Below are 17,441 nucleotides of genomic sequence, written 5' to 3'. Positions count from 1 at the left end.
TCATAGCAACCCTATAGTGAGTACTATTATTACCTGCATTGTAAGGATAAAGAAATTGAGGCCCAGCTAAGCAGTTTAAGTTAAAACTTGATACCTAACAGGCCCATTATGGATAACTGGTTTAAATTTATTTACTGAGCACAACAAAAATGTTCGATTCAGTATTTTGTTCTGATCACAAAGCACGTGCAGCATCTCTGGCATGCTCGGAATGAAAGTGAAGTGAGGATGTGTTCACTTGGTTTATTGGAGCAAGAAGCTGTTTTAGCAGAGTGGTTATACCCTCAATTTTGCTTGTATGAAATATGGCTCAGTGTAGAATAATTTAGACACAGCTCTTTCTTTTAAAGAAGAATTCCCTCTAGGAGGTTTTACATTCCTAGTGAGATGACCTGCATGTCAGGAAGGCCTTTTTTTCTGTTATAGTTCAGATGTGGTTCTGTCTTAGATTCTCTGCACTGTAACTTTTTATAAAACTGTTAGTTGTCTTAAATGCATATGGTAAAATTTTCAAAATGAACATAAATGAAAACTCAGGCACCTTGCCTCCTGCTCCTGTCTGAGAAGCTGGCTTCCTCATTAGAGAAGCATCTCCCTGGGAGGCAGGGCACAGGGTGGATTCCAGTCCTTCTTGTTCGGTTTTAAACCCAGAATGTTTTTTGGAGATATCTTTGTTACTTTGTTTCTATTTAGCTTGGTTCTTTCTCATGGATTTGTAGATCTTTGTACATTGAGAAAACTAACTTTCATCCTTTGCGTTATACATGCTTTTCCACTGTCTGGCCTTTTGACTTTATGAAGTCAAATTTTAAAGTCTTAAATATTTATTTCAGTGCATTTTTGTTTCATTTTCTAATTTAACTCTTTGATCCAGGTAGTTTTCATTTTGGTGAAAGGAGTAGTAAGAATTTACCTTTATTTTTTCCAAGTTGTTATAATTGAATAATCACCAGATACTTAGAGCTACCTGGATCAGGGACAAAATTCCCAACTGTATTTGGGCCTACTCTGGGGTCCTCTTTTACTGAACTCTTCGTCTATTTGTGAACCAGTACTACAGCTTTAATTTTTTGTGGTTTATACTATGTTTTACTGTCTGGCAGGTTTTGTCCTCCTTCATTACTATTCTTTTTCAGAATTTTCCTGATTATTATTGTACAGATATTCCTGAGTAGAGCCAACTTATCTGTTTTTAAACCTAAATTCACTTATAGGTCAATTTAGTGAGAATTGACTTTAAAATTATGGTAAGACTTTCTTTATCCAAAAAGGATATGGGCTTTCATTTGTTCAAGTTTTTTTTTTTTAAATATATATTTATTTATTTTAATTGGAGGTTAATTACTTTACAATATTGTATTGGTTTTGCCATACATCAACATGAATCTGCCATGGGTATACACGTGTTCCCCATCCTGAACCCCCCTCTCTGCTCCCTCCATGTACCATCCCTCTGGGTCATCCCAGTGAACCAGCCCCAAGAAACCAGTATAATGCATCGAGCTTGGACTGCCGATTCGTTTCATATATGATATTATACATGTTTCAGTGCCATTCTCTTCTTTAGTATTTAGAAATTCTTTTCATTTAGAGGTTGAACATTTTTATGTATATTAAATTTTTTTTTCTTTTTGATACTCTACATGGGAGTCCTCCTTTCACATTGTTAAACTTGTTTGTATATAGGAAGGCAATTTGGTTATTACAATTTTTTTTTGTATGTCCCCAGCTTACCAAGTTCTCTTATTGCTCACAGCAATTTTTCAGTTGATCTCTTCTATTTTCTTTCTGTTATCACGGATAAATAACAAGTTGATTCTTCCTTTGCTATGGGCAGACTGTGTGTCTTTTGGGTCCATGGTGCAATGCTGCTTTCCCTAAGTGCCCCCAGCCCCTTTGCTGCTCAACATCTCCAAGGAGGTTATTTGTGGGTCCTGGGCCAGAACATAAACATTGGCTTGCTCATGGTGCCCTCCAGCCAGGCTCATCTATAGCCTTCCCATTTGAGACAGTAGCAGCTCTACTGAGTCTTAACATTTGAGGTTTACCAGACTCTTTCTCACATGCTCTCCAGTCCTGCACAGAGTTCAGAGCCCAACCCTGTGTTGTTGCCTCTGGTGCTGCCACCCAGATCTGATCTTCCTCATCTCTAGTCTGTTCCCAATATGAAACAGGCATATTGACTTGCACTCAGACCACCTTCCAGAATAAAAACCGGAGTCTTTTCTATGGCCTGGAAAGTTTGCTCTTACCTGACCTCTTCTGTGTCTTCCTCCTACTCACTCCATACCAGTTGCACCATCTTCCCACTGAATGCTGAGCACCTTCTGGCCTGTGTGGTGCCTGAAACACTCTCCTCATGGAGCCAACCATATGCCCCCACTTGCCAAGCTTGCACTTGATGTCCCCTTCTCCAGGAGGCCCACCCTGACCTAATTATGCAGTATGTGCTGCCCGTTCACCACATGTCTGGTACCCTGATCTTAGTCTACACTTTCTTTCTTTCTTCCACAGTGTTTGAACACCTCCTAGTGTATCTTCTATTTAAACTTTCAAAAATAGTTGGTCGGTTTCCCCTACCTCCTTGAATGTAAGCTAAGAGCAGAGGTATTTATGTCCTTCACAGATAAATCCAGAACTCCTAGAAAAGTTCCTCAGTTCAGTTCAGTAGCTCAGTTGAGTCCGACTCTTTGCGACCCCATGAATCGCAGCACGCCAGGCCTCCGTGTCCATCACCAACTCCCGGAGTTCACTCAGACTCACGTCCATCGAGTCAGTGATGCCAGCCAGCCATCTCATCCTCTGTCGTCCCCTTCTCCTCCTGCCCCCAATCCCTCCCAGCATCAGAGTCTTTTCCAATAAGTCAGTTCTTCGCATGAGGTGGCCAAAGTACTGGAGTTTCAGCTTTAGCATCATTCCTTCCAAAGAAATCTCAGGGCTGATCTCCTTCAGAATGGACTGGTTGGATCTCCTTACAGTCCAAGGGACTCTCAAGAGTCTTCTCCAACACCACAATTCAAAAGCATCAATTCTTCAGCGCTCAGCCTTCTTCACAGTCCAACTCTCACATCCATACATGACCACTGGAAAAACCATAGCCTTGACTAGACGGACCTTTGTTGGCAAAGTAATGTCTCTGCTTTTGAATATGCTATATAGGTTGGTCAAAACTGTCCTTCCAAGGAGTAAGTGTCTTTTAATTTCATGGCTGCAGTCACCATCTGCAGTGATTTTGGAGCCCCCAAAAATAAAGTCTGACACTGTTTCCACTGTTTCCCCATCTATTTCCCGTGAAGTGATGGGACCAGATGCCATGATCTTCATTTTCTGAATGTTGAGCTTTAAGCCAACTTTTTCACTCTCCACTTTCACTTTCATCAAGAGGCTTTTGAGTTCCTCTTCACTTTCTGCCATAAGGGTGGTGTCATCTGCATATCTGAGGTTACTGATATTTCTCCTGGCAATCTTGATTCCAGCTTGTGTTTCTTCCAGTCCAGCGTTTCTCATGATGTACTCTGCATATAAGTTAAATAAGCAGGGTGACAATATACAGCCTTGACATACTCCTTTTCCTATTTGGAATGAGTCTGTTGTTCCATGTCCAGTTCTAACTGTTGCTTCCTTACCTGCGTACAGATTTCTCAAGAGGCAGGTCAGGTGGTCTGGTATTCTCATCTCTTTCAGAATTTTCCACAGTTTATTGTGATCCACACAGTCAAAGGCTTTGACATAGTCAGTAAAGCAGAAATAGATGTTTTTCTGGAATTCTTTTGCTTTTTCCATGATCCAGCAGATGTTGGCAATTTGATCTCTGGTTCCTCTGCCTTCTCTAAAACCAGCTTGAACATCAGGAAGTTCACGGTTCACATATTGCTGAAGCCTGGCTTGGAGAATTTTGAGCATTACTTTACTAGCATGTGAGATGAGTGCAATTGTGCGGTAGTTGGAGCATTCTTTGGCATTGCCTTTCTTTGGGATTGGAATGAAAACTGACGTTTTCCAGTCCTGTGGCCACTGCTGAGTTTTCCAACTTTGCTGGCATATTGAGTGCAGCACCTTCACAGCATCATCTTTCAGGATTTGAAATAGCTCAACTGGAATTCCATCACCTCCACTAGCTTTGTTCGTAGTGATGCTTTCTAAGGCCCACTTGACTTCACATTCCAGGATGTCTGGCTCTAAATGAGTGATCACACCATCGTGATTATCTGGGTCGTGAAGATCTTTTTTGTACAGTTCTTCTGTGTATTCTTGTCACCTCTTCTTAATATCTTCTGCTTCTGTTAGGTCCATTCCATTTCTGTCCTTTATTGAGCCCATCTTTGCATGAAATGTTCCCTTGGTATCTCTAATTTTCTTGAAGAGATCCCTAGTCTTTCCCATTCTGTTGTTTTCCTCTATTTCTTTGCATTGATCACTGAGGAAGGCTTTCTTATCTCTTCTTGCTATTCTTTGGAACTCTGCATTCAGATGTTTGTATCTTTGCTTTTCACTTCTCTTCTTTTCACAGCTATTTGTAAGGCCTCCCCAGACAGCCATTTTGCTTGTTTGCATTTATTTTCCATGGGGATGGTCTTGATCCCTGTCTCCTGTACAATGTCACAAACCTTATTCCATAGTTCATCAGGCACTCTCATCTATGAGATCTAGGCCCTTAAATCTATTTCTCACTTCCACTGTATAATCATAAGGGATTTGATTTAGGTCTAGTGGTTTTCCCTACTTTCTTCAATTTATGTCTGAATTTGGTAATAAGGAGTTCATGATCTGAGCCACAGTCAGCTCCTGGTCTTGTTTTTGCTGACTGTATAGAGCTTCTCCATCTTTGGCTGCAAAGAATATAATCAACCTGATTTCGGTGTTGATCATCTGGTGATGTCCATGTGTAGAGTCTTCTCTTGTGTTGTTGGAAGAGGGTGTTTGCTATGACCTTATGTTCAATGTGTCCTCTTGTTCTCTCAGAGAGAGAGCAAGCTCTTGGGGGTCTCCTCTCATAGGACACCAATCCCGTCACATCAGTGCCTTACCCTGGTGACTTCATTCAACAGTAATTACTCCTCTAAAGGTCATATATCCAAATATGGTTTCATAGGGGGTTATGGTTTCACTATAGGAATTTGGGGGAATATAATTCAGGCCGTGCAATCATTGAAAGGAGAGTTGTAAACTAAAATGCATGAGACAAAGGTGTGATTCTGCTGCTGCTCTCTCTTGCAAGACTTGGCTCTGCTTCCAGTTGAAACACAGAGACTCAGTTAGATGTGAAGTTCTTTGATGAGAAAAAAGAAGAGATTTATATGTATATTTTTAGAAATGGGCACAAATTCAGGGTTGTCCCTGTGATAATTACACTCTTGTCTTCTACCTCTTGCATGGAGAAGAAAGGGCTGAAGTTAAGTTCCTGTCTTGGTAAGTTCTGACGAGTGTCCTGAAAGCCTGTGTGCAGGGGGAAGAGGCCAGGGAACACCCTCGGTGGAACTTCCTGTCCTCTGCCCTTGTCCTCCCTGTGTCTCAGCACAGGGCTCCATGTCACCGCCATGACAGGCCTGCTTCTTCCCCTCTGGAAAACTATTTTTAACCAGTCATGGTTAATTTTTTATTCTTTTTACAAAAGCTATATATGTTCTTTTCAGAAAAATGAAGCAAAGACAATGAAAACCTCCATTTTTGTCAGCAATAGGATCAGATTTAGTTAGAGAGTTGCCTAGTACTCTGCAATGATAACCTGGAGTAGGAAATAGCAATCCACTCCAGTGTTCTTGCCTGAAAATTCCATGGACAGAGGAGCCTGGTAGACTATATAGTCCCTGGTGTCACAAAGAGTTGGACACAACTGAGCACACACACAGTGCACTGTTAAAATGGCTAAAACAGCTGTGAACACAGTAACCACTGGGGTTACCAGAACTCTTTTCAGAGAGGGCTGAAGATGAGACCTTCAAGGAACATGCTGGGATAATAACCAATGGTCCTGAAATCCTTCTTTCCTCTAGGAGGATGAATTTCATTAACACAAAACATTTGTTTTGCTGATGAATTAAATGGAGCTAGATTACTTGTCTCTAAGGGGGCCTGCCACAGTGTTTTACACTCTTGGAAAAACATTGGTTTGAAGGGGCAGCAGATTACAAGTTTTCTTGGGGCAGACACACATACAGTTCTCACCCTGACCCTGAGTAATAGCATTACTTTAATAGCTCATTTAGCTTTATTAAATCAGTATGTGCCTCTTCTATTTAAAAAATTCAAATAAGACAAAATAAACTGATATCATACTACCCACAAATAACTAACACTATTAACTTGAACACATTTTGTTTGGAAATAACTTCTACTTAGAAATAAGTTACAAAATTAAAAAGGCACCTCATACAGAGTCTCCTATTCTTAATCTTTTAGCTCATTTACCATTCCCATTTATCGTTCTATGGGTATGCATGTGTATACACACACACATAAATACATACATATATACTTTTTTCTTAACCAGAAGTTAAGAAAAAGTTAGAAACTAACTTGCATGTATCATTACCCTTTATTCCTAAATTCTTCAGTACCTTATTTCCTAAGAGTAGAGATATTCTCTTACATAACCACAGTACCAGTTATCAACATCAGTAAATGTGACATGGATAGCATCTATATTTCAATTTAGTCAATAGATCACAAAATGTCTCCTTCTGGTTTAAGATCCAGTCCAGGGGTAGTTACTACATTTTTTCCTTATCTCTGTAGCACCCTTAATCTGGAAAGTTCCTCAATAATTTTTTTTTTTCTTTTCAGACATTCATTGTTGTTGTTTAGTCGTGTCCAACTCTGTGTGACCCTATGGACTGTAGAGGAGCCCCATTCTTCAGGGTCCTCTGTCCATGGAATTCTCTGGGCAAGAATACTGGAGTGGGTTGCCATTCCCTTCTCCAGGGGCTCTTCCCAACCCAGGGATCAAACCCGGGTCGCCCTCATCACAGGCGGGCTCTTGACTGCTGAGCCACCAGGGAAGCCCAAGACGTTCATACTTTGTGATAATATTTTTTTCCCCTGTCACAATACATTTCATTTTGGGTTTGTCCTTATGATTACATCAAGGTTCTACAGTCTCAGCCAGAGTGCTGCATAGGTGATGGTGTGTACTTCCTCAGGGTACCGCAGCTGGAGGCACATACAGCTCTCTATCCCCATGTTCACTGGCTTTGCTTACCCTGTCAAGTATAATTGCTAGTTTTTTTTCTTTTTTCCTCCTGGCACCTAATAAGCAATCTGTGAGGAAACATTTTGGGCCTGGGCAAATATCTTACTCCCTGTCAACATTCTCTTGCCAGAACTGGCATTCATTGGTGTTTCTAGCTTGAACCATTCTTTATTAGGATAATTCTAAAAGTCATGCTGTGCTACCTGCAGCACCGTCCACATTAGCATTCTGTTATAAGCAAGAGCCCTCATTTCCTCCCCCTGCCATTTGTTTATCTGTTTGTTATCTATACGGACTCACTAATACCTGTTTTTCAATGGTTTTAAATTGATTACTGTATTTAATTATATTCATGCTCAAACTGACTAACACTTGGTAGTGGGAGCCCCTTCAAGGTGGCTTCTGTGTCCTGTGACGTACCCCAGCATTTTTTTTTTCGAGTACTTCCTAGTTTTCAGAGGGATTCTCTGTTAGCTCAGCTGGTAAAGAATTAGCCTGCAACGCAGGAGACCCCAGTTCAATTCCTGGGTCAGGAAGATCCGCTGGAGAAGGGGAATGGCTACCCACTCCAGTATTCTGACCTAGAGAATTCCATGGACTGTATAGTACATGGGGTCACAAAAAGTCGGACACAACTCAGTGACTTTCACTTGCACTTTTAGTCTTCAGAAATAAAATGCTCAGGCTCATCTTGTTCTTTTGCTGCTCCAGCCCTGGACTCTCTAATTCCTCCAAGGAGACCTGATAGCTTTTAGTGTGGTGTGATATTGAAAGGTACTTGGTATGCTCACTAATATTGTAGTGTCTTTGCTTCAGGCCTTTTCAATGGACAGAGCTAGGAAATGTATGCATGTGTACACAGATACACGGACATGCATGTAGAAATCACGAGTGCATACCAGTACCTCCAATCCCAGTGTACCTCTGTGAATTCTTTTTCTAACTTCCTTCATTCTTTATTTGTGTGCCCTTTCTTCAACAATGGAACCCTGACTTCTGACAAAATGAACACATTTAATCATTCCTATAATATACCTTAAATAGTTTATTCTTAAATAGATTAGACTTATCAAGGCTACTTAAATTAATTCAGGATCATCCCTCCCTGCCCACACTATTAACTTTTGATGAACATCCTTCTAGATCTCCCTGTATACACCTTTAGATAAAAAGACAGTTTTATTAAATAGTAATCAGACTCTACATACTCTTCTGTAACCTGGCTTTTCCCAACCAATGAAAATATCATTAACATCATTCCATATCATACAACATCTTTTTTTTCCACAAAATGAGATCCATAGAATATTTTTTAATGATTGCACAATAAGACTGTACCATAATTCCTGTTATTGGACTTTGATTTAAAAGATGTCCAATTTTTCACATAATAGTGTAAAAGAATGAAAATCTATCTTTTATCCACTTGGCATCAACATATTTGTAACTAAATTTTAATTGTTTCAGTAGGATAGAAGTGGACTTACTGGTCAAAGGATATATATATATATATATATATATATTTTTTTTTTTTTTTTTTTAATGCTTTTCTGGATGGCTGTTTGCTCTGTTCCACAGTTTTTGAGTGCTGGTTTTTCTAGACACATATGGGCCTGGCTTTGAGATTCTAGTTTTGAGGATCTAGAGTGTGACCAGGATTTGTACTTTTTAAAGGCTTCTTAAGAGATTTTGATGTGCATCCAATTTGATAGGTGAAAGTGGCATTTCATTAATTTAATAATAATTTTCTTCTGAAATTGTTTCAGACACTCAGATTTGGGAGAAGTAACATCAGAAATAAAAGCTTCTGAGAGACGAACAGCTGTGGCCATTGCAGGTAAAGTTGGGCTTGGGCCCACCCTGAAGCAAATCCATTTCTTCTGTCCCATTGGGATTCTGGATTCCAGAATCATACTGGGCAGGATCATGGACCTCAAAAATAAGTAAGCATAAGGAGCTTGCCAGGCTCCTCTTTCCATGAAATTCTCCAGGCAAGAATATTGGAGTGGGTAGCCATTCTCTTTTCCAGGAGATTTTCCCAACCCAGGGAAGCCCCCATTTTGGATCTATCTTTTATTAATTTGGTGCTCCTCAAAATGAATGCGTCCTATTGGATATTAATAGTGTTATGCAGAAATAACCCTACAAAAATATGCAAATAAGTTTGGGTTAATCAAATTTTATTTTATCCATTCAAACAAATATTTGTTGACTATTTACCATGTGTTGGTTTTATTGTAGGGATTGTGAATATAAGAAACAATAGTGAATGCAATAACCAAAAATCCTAGTCTTTTGGGAACTTAAGTTCTAGAAGGTAGGCATTGTGGGAGTTCATGGTCAGTTGCTCAAGGCTAAGCAAAGCTGAGATCAAGCAATAATTGCTCAAAGCCCTTCAGTTTCTCCAGACCTTGAATTGTACTATTCATTAGCCACTAGGCACACATTTAAAATTAAATAAAATTAAAAATCCAGTTCCACAATCACACTAGCCATATGTCAAGTGCTCAGTAGCCATACAGCTAGTGACTGCATGTTTAACAGTGTAGATAGAGAACAAGGCAATCTATTGGCAGGCAGTGCTATATAAAATCGGGAAAGAAAATTTCAGGGTGGGCTGGGGAAAAGCAGTGGCCTTACTGGCTTATTGTGAGCTACTGCTGCTCCTAAGTCACTTCAGTCATGTCTGACTATGTGTGATCCCATAGACGGCAGCCCACCAGGCTCCCCCGTCCCTGGGATTGTCCAGGCAAGAACACTGGAGTGGGTTGCCATTTCCTTCTCCAATGCATGAAAGTGAAAAGTGAAAGGAAAGTCGCTCAGTCGTGTCCGACTCTTCACAACCCCATGGGCTGCAGCCTACCAGGCTCCTCCATCCATGGGATTTTCCAGGCAAGAGTACTGGAGTGGGGTGCCAGCTAGGTTGCCCTATTTAGTTCTTTACAACAGCCTCATAAGATAGTCATTATCAGCCCTTTGTTTCATTTGAGGAAACTGAGGGTCAGAGATGTTCTAGCCCTTCTCCAAAATTCTATCTTCCCAGTGAATAAGGCTTTTGTAATTATTAAAAAAAATTTCTTCTTCACATGCCTGAGGCATGTGAATTCCTCTTAAGCATATTAGACCTAAAGCAAGCTTTTCAACATATAAGATTAAAAAAAAAGTTGTATTGAAGTATAATATAAATATGGAAAAGAGCCCATATTGTAAGTACATAGCTTCATAAAGTTTCACAAAGACTGACCTATGTTAGCCAGCATCCAGGAGAAGAAGCTAAACAAAAACATTACCTAAGAAGTCCACCTTCTAATCACTTCCTACCATGCCTTTGCCAGACATAACCACTCTTTAGACTTCTAAAAGCTTAGATTAATTTTGCTTGGTTTGTGCTTTATATAATTATCCTATAGAATATATTTGCTTTTGCTTTATCTCAAGTCTGAGGACTCTAATTACTTCATAACTTTTTCTTTAAAAAAATTATTTAAATCATTGAAGAGAATTCTGGAAGATGGCATAGCAAGATATGCCAGGAATACCTCTCCTCACCTGGACAGCAGTTGTGCTGGCAGAATCTGATGTAATTACTCTGGGACTCTGCAGTCTGATGGAGGCTTCCAACTTCCAGGGGAAGAATTAGAGGGTAAACTGCAGTTAATTTTGGTCAGTTTCAGCTCTTAATACAGTAGCAGTTACCCATCTCTACCCACAGCCAAGTGGCAGGCAACTGTGTACATGGTCTTGGAGTAACTTGACACAGCATGTGAGATCCAGGGTGAGCAAAAAAAACCCATCCTCTAAATATCCAGTATCTGTGCTCTAATTGCTGATTGCTGTTTCTGATCACAGAACTGAAGGCAAAGAGGGGGACAGCAATTGTCAGAACTCCAAACATTGTTGCGAGCCCCTCCCCCTCTGGCTGAAGGGCCTTACAGGGAGAATCAAAAGATCAACACCTTCCCATCTATCATTATTTGCTTATTTCTATTTTGTAAGCCACACATTAAAGAGTAGAACATTCAAAAACAACTGCATATCTGGGAAAAATTAGAAAATAACTGTGCATTCCCAGGAAAATGCTCAAAAAAGATCAGTTCAGTTCAGTTCAGTCGCTCAGTTGTGTCCGACTCTTTGTGACCCCATGAATCGCAGAACTCCAGGCCTCCCTGTCCATCACCAACTCCCGGAGTTCACTCAGACTCACATCCATCAAGTCAGTGATGCCATCCAGCCATCTCATCCTCTGTCGTCTCCTTCTCCTCCTGTCCCCAATCCCTCCCAGCGTCAGAGTCTTTTCCAATGAGTCAACTCTTCGCATGAGGTGGCCAAAGTACTGGAGTTTCAGCTTTAGTATTATTCCTTCCAAAGAAATCCTAGGGCTGATCTCCTTCAGAATGGACTGGTTGGATCTCCTTGCAGTCCAAGGGACCCTCAAGAGTCTTCTCCAACACCACAGTTCAAAAGCATCAATTCTTCAGCGCTCAGCTTTCTTCACAGTCCAACTCTCACATCCATACACGACCACTGGAAAAACCATAGCCTCGACTAGACGGACCTTTGTTGGCAAAGTAATGTCTCTGCTTTAGAGAAGACTTTAAGTTTACATCTTAAGCTGAATCTCAGCACAGCAACAGCCAACTGCAATCAAAAACAAACAATAAAAAAATAACCATAGCAAACCCTGAGTAAGGGGAAATAATCTGATTTCCATAATTAGCACATTATTAGATTCAAAGGTGTTCAACAAAAACATCAGAAAGCATAGAAAAAAATAGGAATATGTGGTCCATTCAAAAGGAAAAATATATCAACAAAATCTGTCCCTCAAAAGACTTTGTGGCAGATATATTAGACAGACTTTAAAACAACAATCCTAAAGATGCTAGAAGAACTAAAGGAGGATATGGAGAAAGTCAGGAGAATGGTGAGTGAACAGAAGGTGAATATCAATAAAGAAATAGAAAACCTAAAAATAAGCCAAAACAAGTTCTAGAGCTGAAGAGTACAACAACTGAAATGAAAAATTCACGAGCAGGATTCAAAGGCAGACTTGGCAGACGGAAGAATGAATTAGTGAACTTGAAGATCGGACAGTGGAAATTATCAAAGCTGAGGAACAGAAAGAGAAAAGATTGAATAAAAGCAGACAGAGCCTGTTTGACACCATCAAAAGGACCAAGATACTCATTGTAGGAGACTCAGAAGGCGAAGAGAAAGAAGCAGAGAGAATATTTGAAGAAATAATGGCTGAAACTTGCTGAATCTAAAGAAAGATGTGTATGTAATCATCCAAAAAGCTCAGTGAACTCCAAGTAAAATGAATTCAGAGAGACCTACACCAAGACACATAATACAAAGAAAAAGAAGAAATCTTGAAAGCAGCAAGTGATAAGTCACTACAAGTGATTTTCAAAGAGATAATCTGCAGATTTCTCATTAGAAACTTTGAAGGCCAGAAAATATAGTCAAAGTGTTTAAAAAAACTGTCAACCAGGATTCATATATCCAGCAAAATTGTGCTTCAGAAATGAGGGAGAAATCAAGACATTCCCAGATGAACAAAAGCTGAGGGAGTTTGAGACCACTAGTTATTCCTAAAAGAAGTGCTTAAGGGAGTGCTGCAAAGAGAATGGACATTCATTAGACAGTAACCTTATGCTGTATGAGAAATAAAGATCTCAGTAAAGTAGATACATGGGCAATTATATAGTTAGTATTATTGTAACAGTTGTTTGTAACTGCAGTTTTTGTTTTCTATGTGATGTAAGAGACCAATATATTTAAATTAAAAATTAATATGATAGCTAGCATTACTGTAACATTGATTTGTAATTCCAAATCTTGTTCTGTATGTAATTCAGGAGAGTAATACATTTGAAGAGTTATTAGTTTATGTTTAGGGGCACACATTATATAAAGATGTAATTTTGTGATATCAAAAAACAAAAGGGGTTTTTGGTTTTACAGTGTGTAAACAATTAGAATATATATGTTGTTGACATTAAATTAGTATAAATTCAAATTAGAATGTTATAAACTTAGGAGACTAAATGTAATCCCCATGGCAATCACAAAGGAAATTGTTATAGAATATACACAAAAGGGAATCAAGAAGGAATTTAAACATTTCACTACCAAAAAATAGACACAAAAGAAGATAGGAATGCAGGAAATGAGGGACATAAAGATATAGCACAATGACAGAAATAAGTGCCTCCTTATCATTAATTACTTTAAATGTAAGTGGATTAAACTCTCCCATCAAAAACCAGAGATTGGCAGAATTGATAAAAACACATGACCTAACTCTTTCCTGGAAAATCCCGTGGATGGAGGAGCCTGGAAGGCTGCAGTCCATGAGATCATTGAGGGTCGGACACGACTGAGTGACTTCACTTTCACTTTTCACTTTCATGCTTTGGAGAAGGAAATGGCAACCCACTCCAGTGTTCTTGCCTGGAGAATCCCAGGGACAGGGGAGCCTGGTGGGCTGCCATCTATGGGGTCGCACAGAGTCGGACATGACTGAAGCGATTTAGCAGCAGCATAAGAGACTCACTTTTGAGATCCAAAGACAACTTGTAAAAGTAAAAAGATGGAGAATGTGCAAATAATTATCAAAAGAGAACTTCAGTGGCTATACTAATTTCAGATGAAATAGGCTTTAAGTAAAAATCAACTACAAGAGAAAGAGAAGGACATTACATGTTAACAAACATTTCAATATAGCAAGAATATATAACAATTATAAGCATTTATGTAATGTCAGACCATCAAAATATAAAAAGCAAAACCTGAGAGAACTGAAGGAGAAAATAGACGGTTCTACAGTAATAGTTGTGGATTCCAATACCCCACTCAGAATAATGGATAGAACAACCAGACAGAAGATAAGTGAGGAAATAGAGGCCTTCAACAACACAATAAACCTACTAGATCTAAGAGACATATGCAGAACACCCCCCTCCCCCGGCCAGCAACAACAACAGCATACACATTCTTCTCAACTGGATATAGGATATCCATATATAGATATATGGATAGACCATATATAGGGCCACAAAGTAAGTGTCAGTGGTTTCTAGAAGATATCATACAAAGTATCTTCTTTGACCATTGAGATAAAGTTAGAAATCAATAACAACCTGGAGAATTCACAAAATTTTGGAGACCTAATAATGTCCTTTCAAACAACCAATGGATCAAAGACAAAATCACAAAGAAATTTAAAAAATAGTTAAGAAGACATGAATGAAAATATAAACACATCATATTAACACTTACGGACTGCATCCAAAGTGGTACTAAGGGGAAATTTATAAATGCTCATGTTAAAAACAAGAAACATCCCATATAAACAGACTAACTTTACAACTTTAAGTTGTAACAGGAAAAGAAAAACAAGCTAAATGCAAAACTCACACAAAGAAAGAAATAATAAAAGATTAGAGCAGAAATCAATGAAATAGAGAATAGAAAACTAATAGATTCCAGTTCAAGATGGTGGAGTAGAAGGATGTGCGTGTATCTCCTCCCATGGGAGCACCAAAATTGCAACTAGCTGTTGAACAACCATCAAAAGGAGGATGCTGGAAACCACCAAAAAAAGATACCGCACATCCTAAGACAAACAAGAAGCTGCAGTGAGACAGTAAGAGGGGCACGAAGAGAAAGAGAAAGGACCTGGGAAAATATTTGAAGAGATAATAGCTGAAAACATCCCAAACATGGGAAAGGAAATAGTCAGCCAAGTCCAGGAAAGACAGAGTCGTAGAAAGTAAAACCCCAAGGAGGAACACACCAAGACACAGACTAATCAAACTGACAAAAATTAAAGACAAGACAAAATATTAAAAGCAACAAGGGAAAAACAACAAATAACATACAGGGAACTCCCATCAGGCTATCAGCTGATTTCTAAGCAGAAACTCTACGAGCCAGAAGGGAATGGCATGATTTATTTAAACTGATGAAAGGGAAGTACTACAACCAAGAATACTTCCTCTACCCAGCAAGACTCTCCTTCAGATTTGATGGAGAAATCAAAAGCTTTCCAAGACAAGCAAAAGTTAAGAGAATTCAGCACCACCAAACCAGCTTTACAACAAATGCTAAAAGCACTTCTCTAGGCAGGAAACACAAGAGTAGGAAAAGACCTACAGAAAATAAACCCAAAACAATTAAGAAAACAGTAATAGGATTATACATATCTATCAGTTCAGTTCAGTTCAGTTCAGTCACTCAGTTGTGTCCGACTCTTTGCAACCCCATGAACCTCAGCATGCCAGGCCTCCTGTCCATCACCAACACCTGGAGTCTACCCAAACCCATGTCCATTGAGTCGGTGATGCCATCCAACCATCTCATTCTCTGTCATCCCCTTCTCCTCCTGCCCTCAATTAGATGGCCAAAGTATTGGAGTTTCAGCCTCAGTGTCAGTCCTGCCCATGAACACTCAGAACTGATCTCCAGTAGGATGGACTGGTTGGATCTCCTTGCAGTCCAAGGGACTCTCAAGAGTCCCTGGTGGTCCAGTGGTTAGGACTTTGCGCTTTCACTTCCCAGGGCCTGGGTTCACTCCATAGTCCAGAAACTAAGATCCTCTCAGCTGTATGGCATGCCCCTCCGACCCCGCCAAAATAGTAAATTTTATGTTACGTGTATTTTAACACAATTTTTAAAAACGGAAAAATACTGAAGGAAAAAAGTGTTTTATGGTGAACAATTCTATGACATTTAGTACATTCATAAACTTATGAAATCACAACTTCTTATCTATTAATTTCCAAAACATTTCCATCACTTGAAAGTAAAACTCTGTACCCCTTGAGCAGTTTCTACCATCTCTCCTCCCAATTTCCAGGCTGGACCACCAATCTGTGTTAAGTCTTTGTTTACATTTATGTTAAGTATTTTCCTATAAATGAAGTCATACAATATGTGCCCTTTTGTGTTGTTGTTTTTTTTTTCACCTAGCATAGTGTTTTGGAGTTCCTCCACGTTGCTCCTTTTTCGGGTTGAATCATATGCTATTGTATGGTTAGACTGCATTTTGTTTATCTATTCATTTGTCAAGTGGACGTTTGGCTATTTGGTTTCCACCTTTTGGCTATTGTGAGTAATCATGCTATGAACATGCATGTACATGTACTTGTTTGAGTCCCAGTTTTAAGTTCTTCTAGGCAGATACCTCAGAGTGGAATTACTGAATCAAATGGTAATTCTGTGTTTAACTGTTTGAGGAATAGCCAAATTGTTTTCCCAACAGCTGCACCGCTTAAAGTCCTACCAGAAATGTACAAGGGTTCTGATTTCCCCCCATCCTGTCAATGCTTGCGATTTTCCATCCTTTTTTAAAGTCACCATCCTAACAGGTGTGCAGCGCTATCTCCCTGTGGTTTTGATTTGATTTCCCTTGTGACTGATGATGTTGAGCATCATTTTATGTTCTTGTGATCATTTGTATATTTTTTTGGAGAAATGTCTATTCAACTTCTTTGAATATTCCACTTTTCAATTGAGGTTTTTTTGTGTGTGTCTTTTTTTGTTGTGAAGTTGTACTTGTTTACATATTCCAGATACTAGATCTAATCACATATGATTTGCACATATTTTCCACATTCATAGGTGGTCTTTCACTTTCTTGAGAATGTTCTTTGATGCATAGAGAATTTTACTTTGATGAAGTCCAGTTTATGTATTTTTTGTGGCCTGTGCTTTTGGACTGATAATCCTAGAGCAAATCATTATCTTGTGTGTGTGGTTATTACTACTTTGTGTCCTATTTGGGATTGTAAGCAAATTTACATAGGAAAAACTGAAACCAATAATAGTACTCAAAATAAACATTGTATCTTCACTTGAATTTTCTGGTAGAAAGGTCCTAAGTTGCTGATGAAACTAAATGTGTATATATGTTTTTTTCTTCCAGATTTGGAATGGAGAGAAATGGAAGGAGATGACTGCGAGTTTCATTATGGAGGTAGAAATTACAGGATTGGCAACAGATTGGATTAGGGAAAGAGATAAGGAAGTGATGGGCAAAGATAGGCAAAGTGAAAAAAATAACTGGGATTTTAGATTTTGAACAATTGGGAGAAGTTACTACCTTAGTAAGAAAGAATGGGGGTTCTAAGTTTAGCCTAAATTAATTTGTGTCAATTCAAGCCCCCTGATTTGATTGATATTTCGTTTTCCTTTGCTTTTTTTTAGAGGGTCCAAATGAAGCTCAGGATAATGACTTTCCAATAGG

The 17,441-nt window shown here is 39.1% G+C and overlaps 1 protein-coding gene across 3 annotated transcripts in view; it reads left to right on the top strand.

The window, feature by feature from the left end:
• Positions 1 to 17,441, top strand: part of URGCP (upregulator of cell proliferation) — a 33,117-nt gene that overhangs the window by 7,096 nt on the left and 8,580 nt on the right. For 2 of the 3 annotated variants that reach the window (XM_059879493.1, NM_001015513.2), the window contains 3 exon segments: positions 8,956 to 9,026; positions 17,121 to 17,171; positions 17,402 to 17,440. In XM_059879493.1, coding sequence (XP_059735476.1) covers positions 17,138 to 17,171; positions 17,402 to 17,440 — 73 coding nt within the window. In that variant the 5' untranslated portion in view covers positions 8,956 to 9,026; positions 17,121 to 17,137. 3 annotated transcript variants of the gene reach the window in all.

Source organism: Bos taurus, chromosome 22 (assembly GCF_002263795.3).
Source record: "Bos taurus isolate L1 Dominette 01449 registration number 42190680 breed Hereford chromosome 22, ARS-UCD2.0, whole genome shotgun sequence".
NCBI lineage: Eukaryota > Metazoa > Chordata > Mammalia > Artiodactyla > Bovidae > Bos > Bos taurus.
The sequence above is the reverse complement of the archived record's forward strand: the minus strand, read 5'-3'. Positions and strand labels throughout refer to the sequence as shown.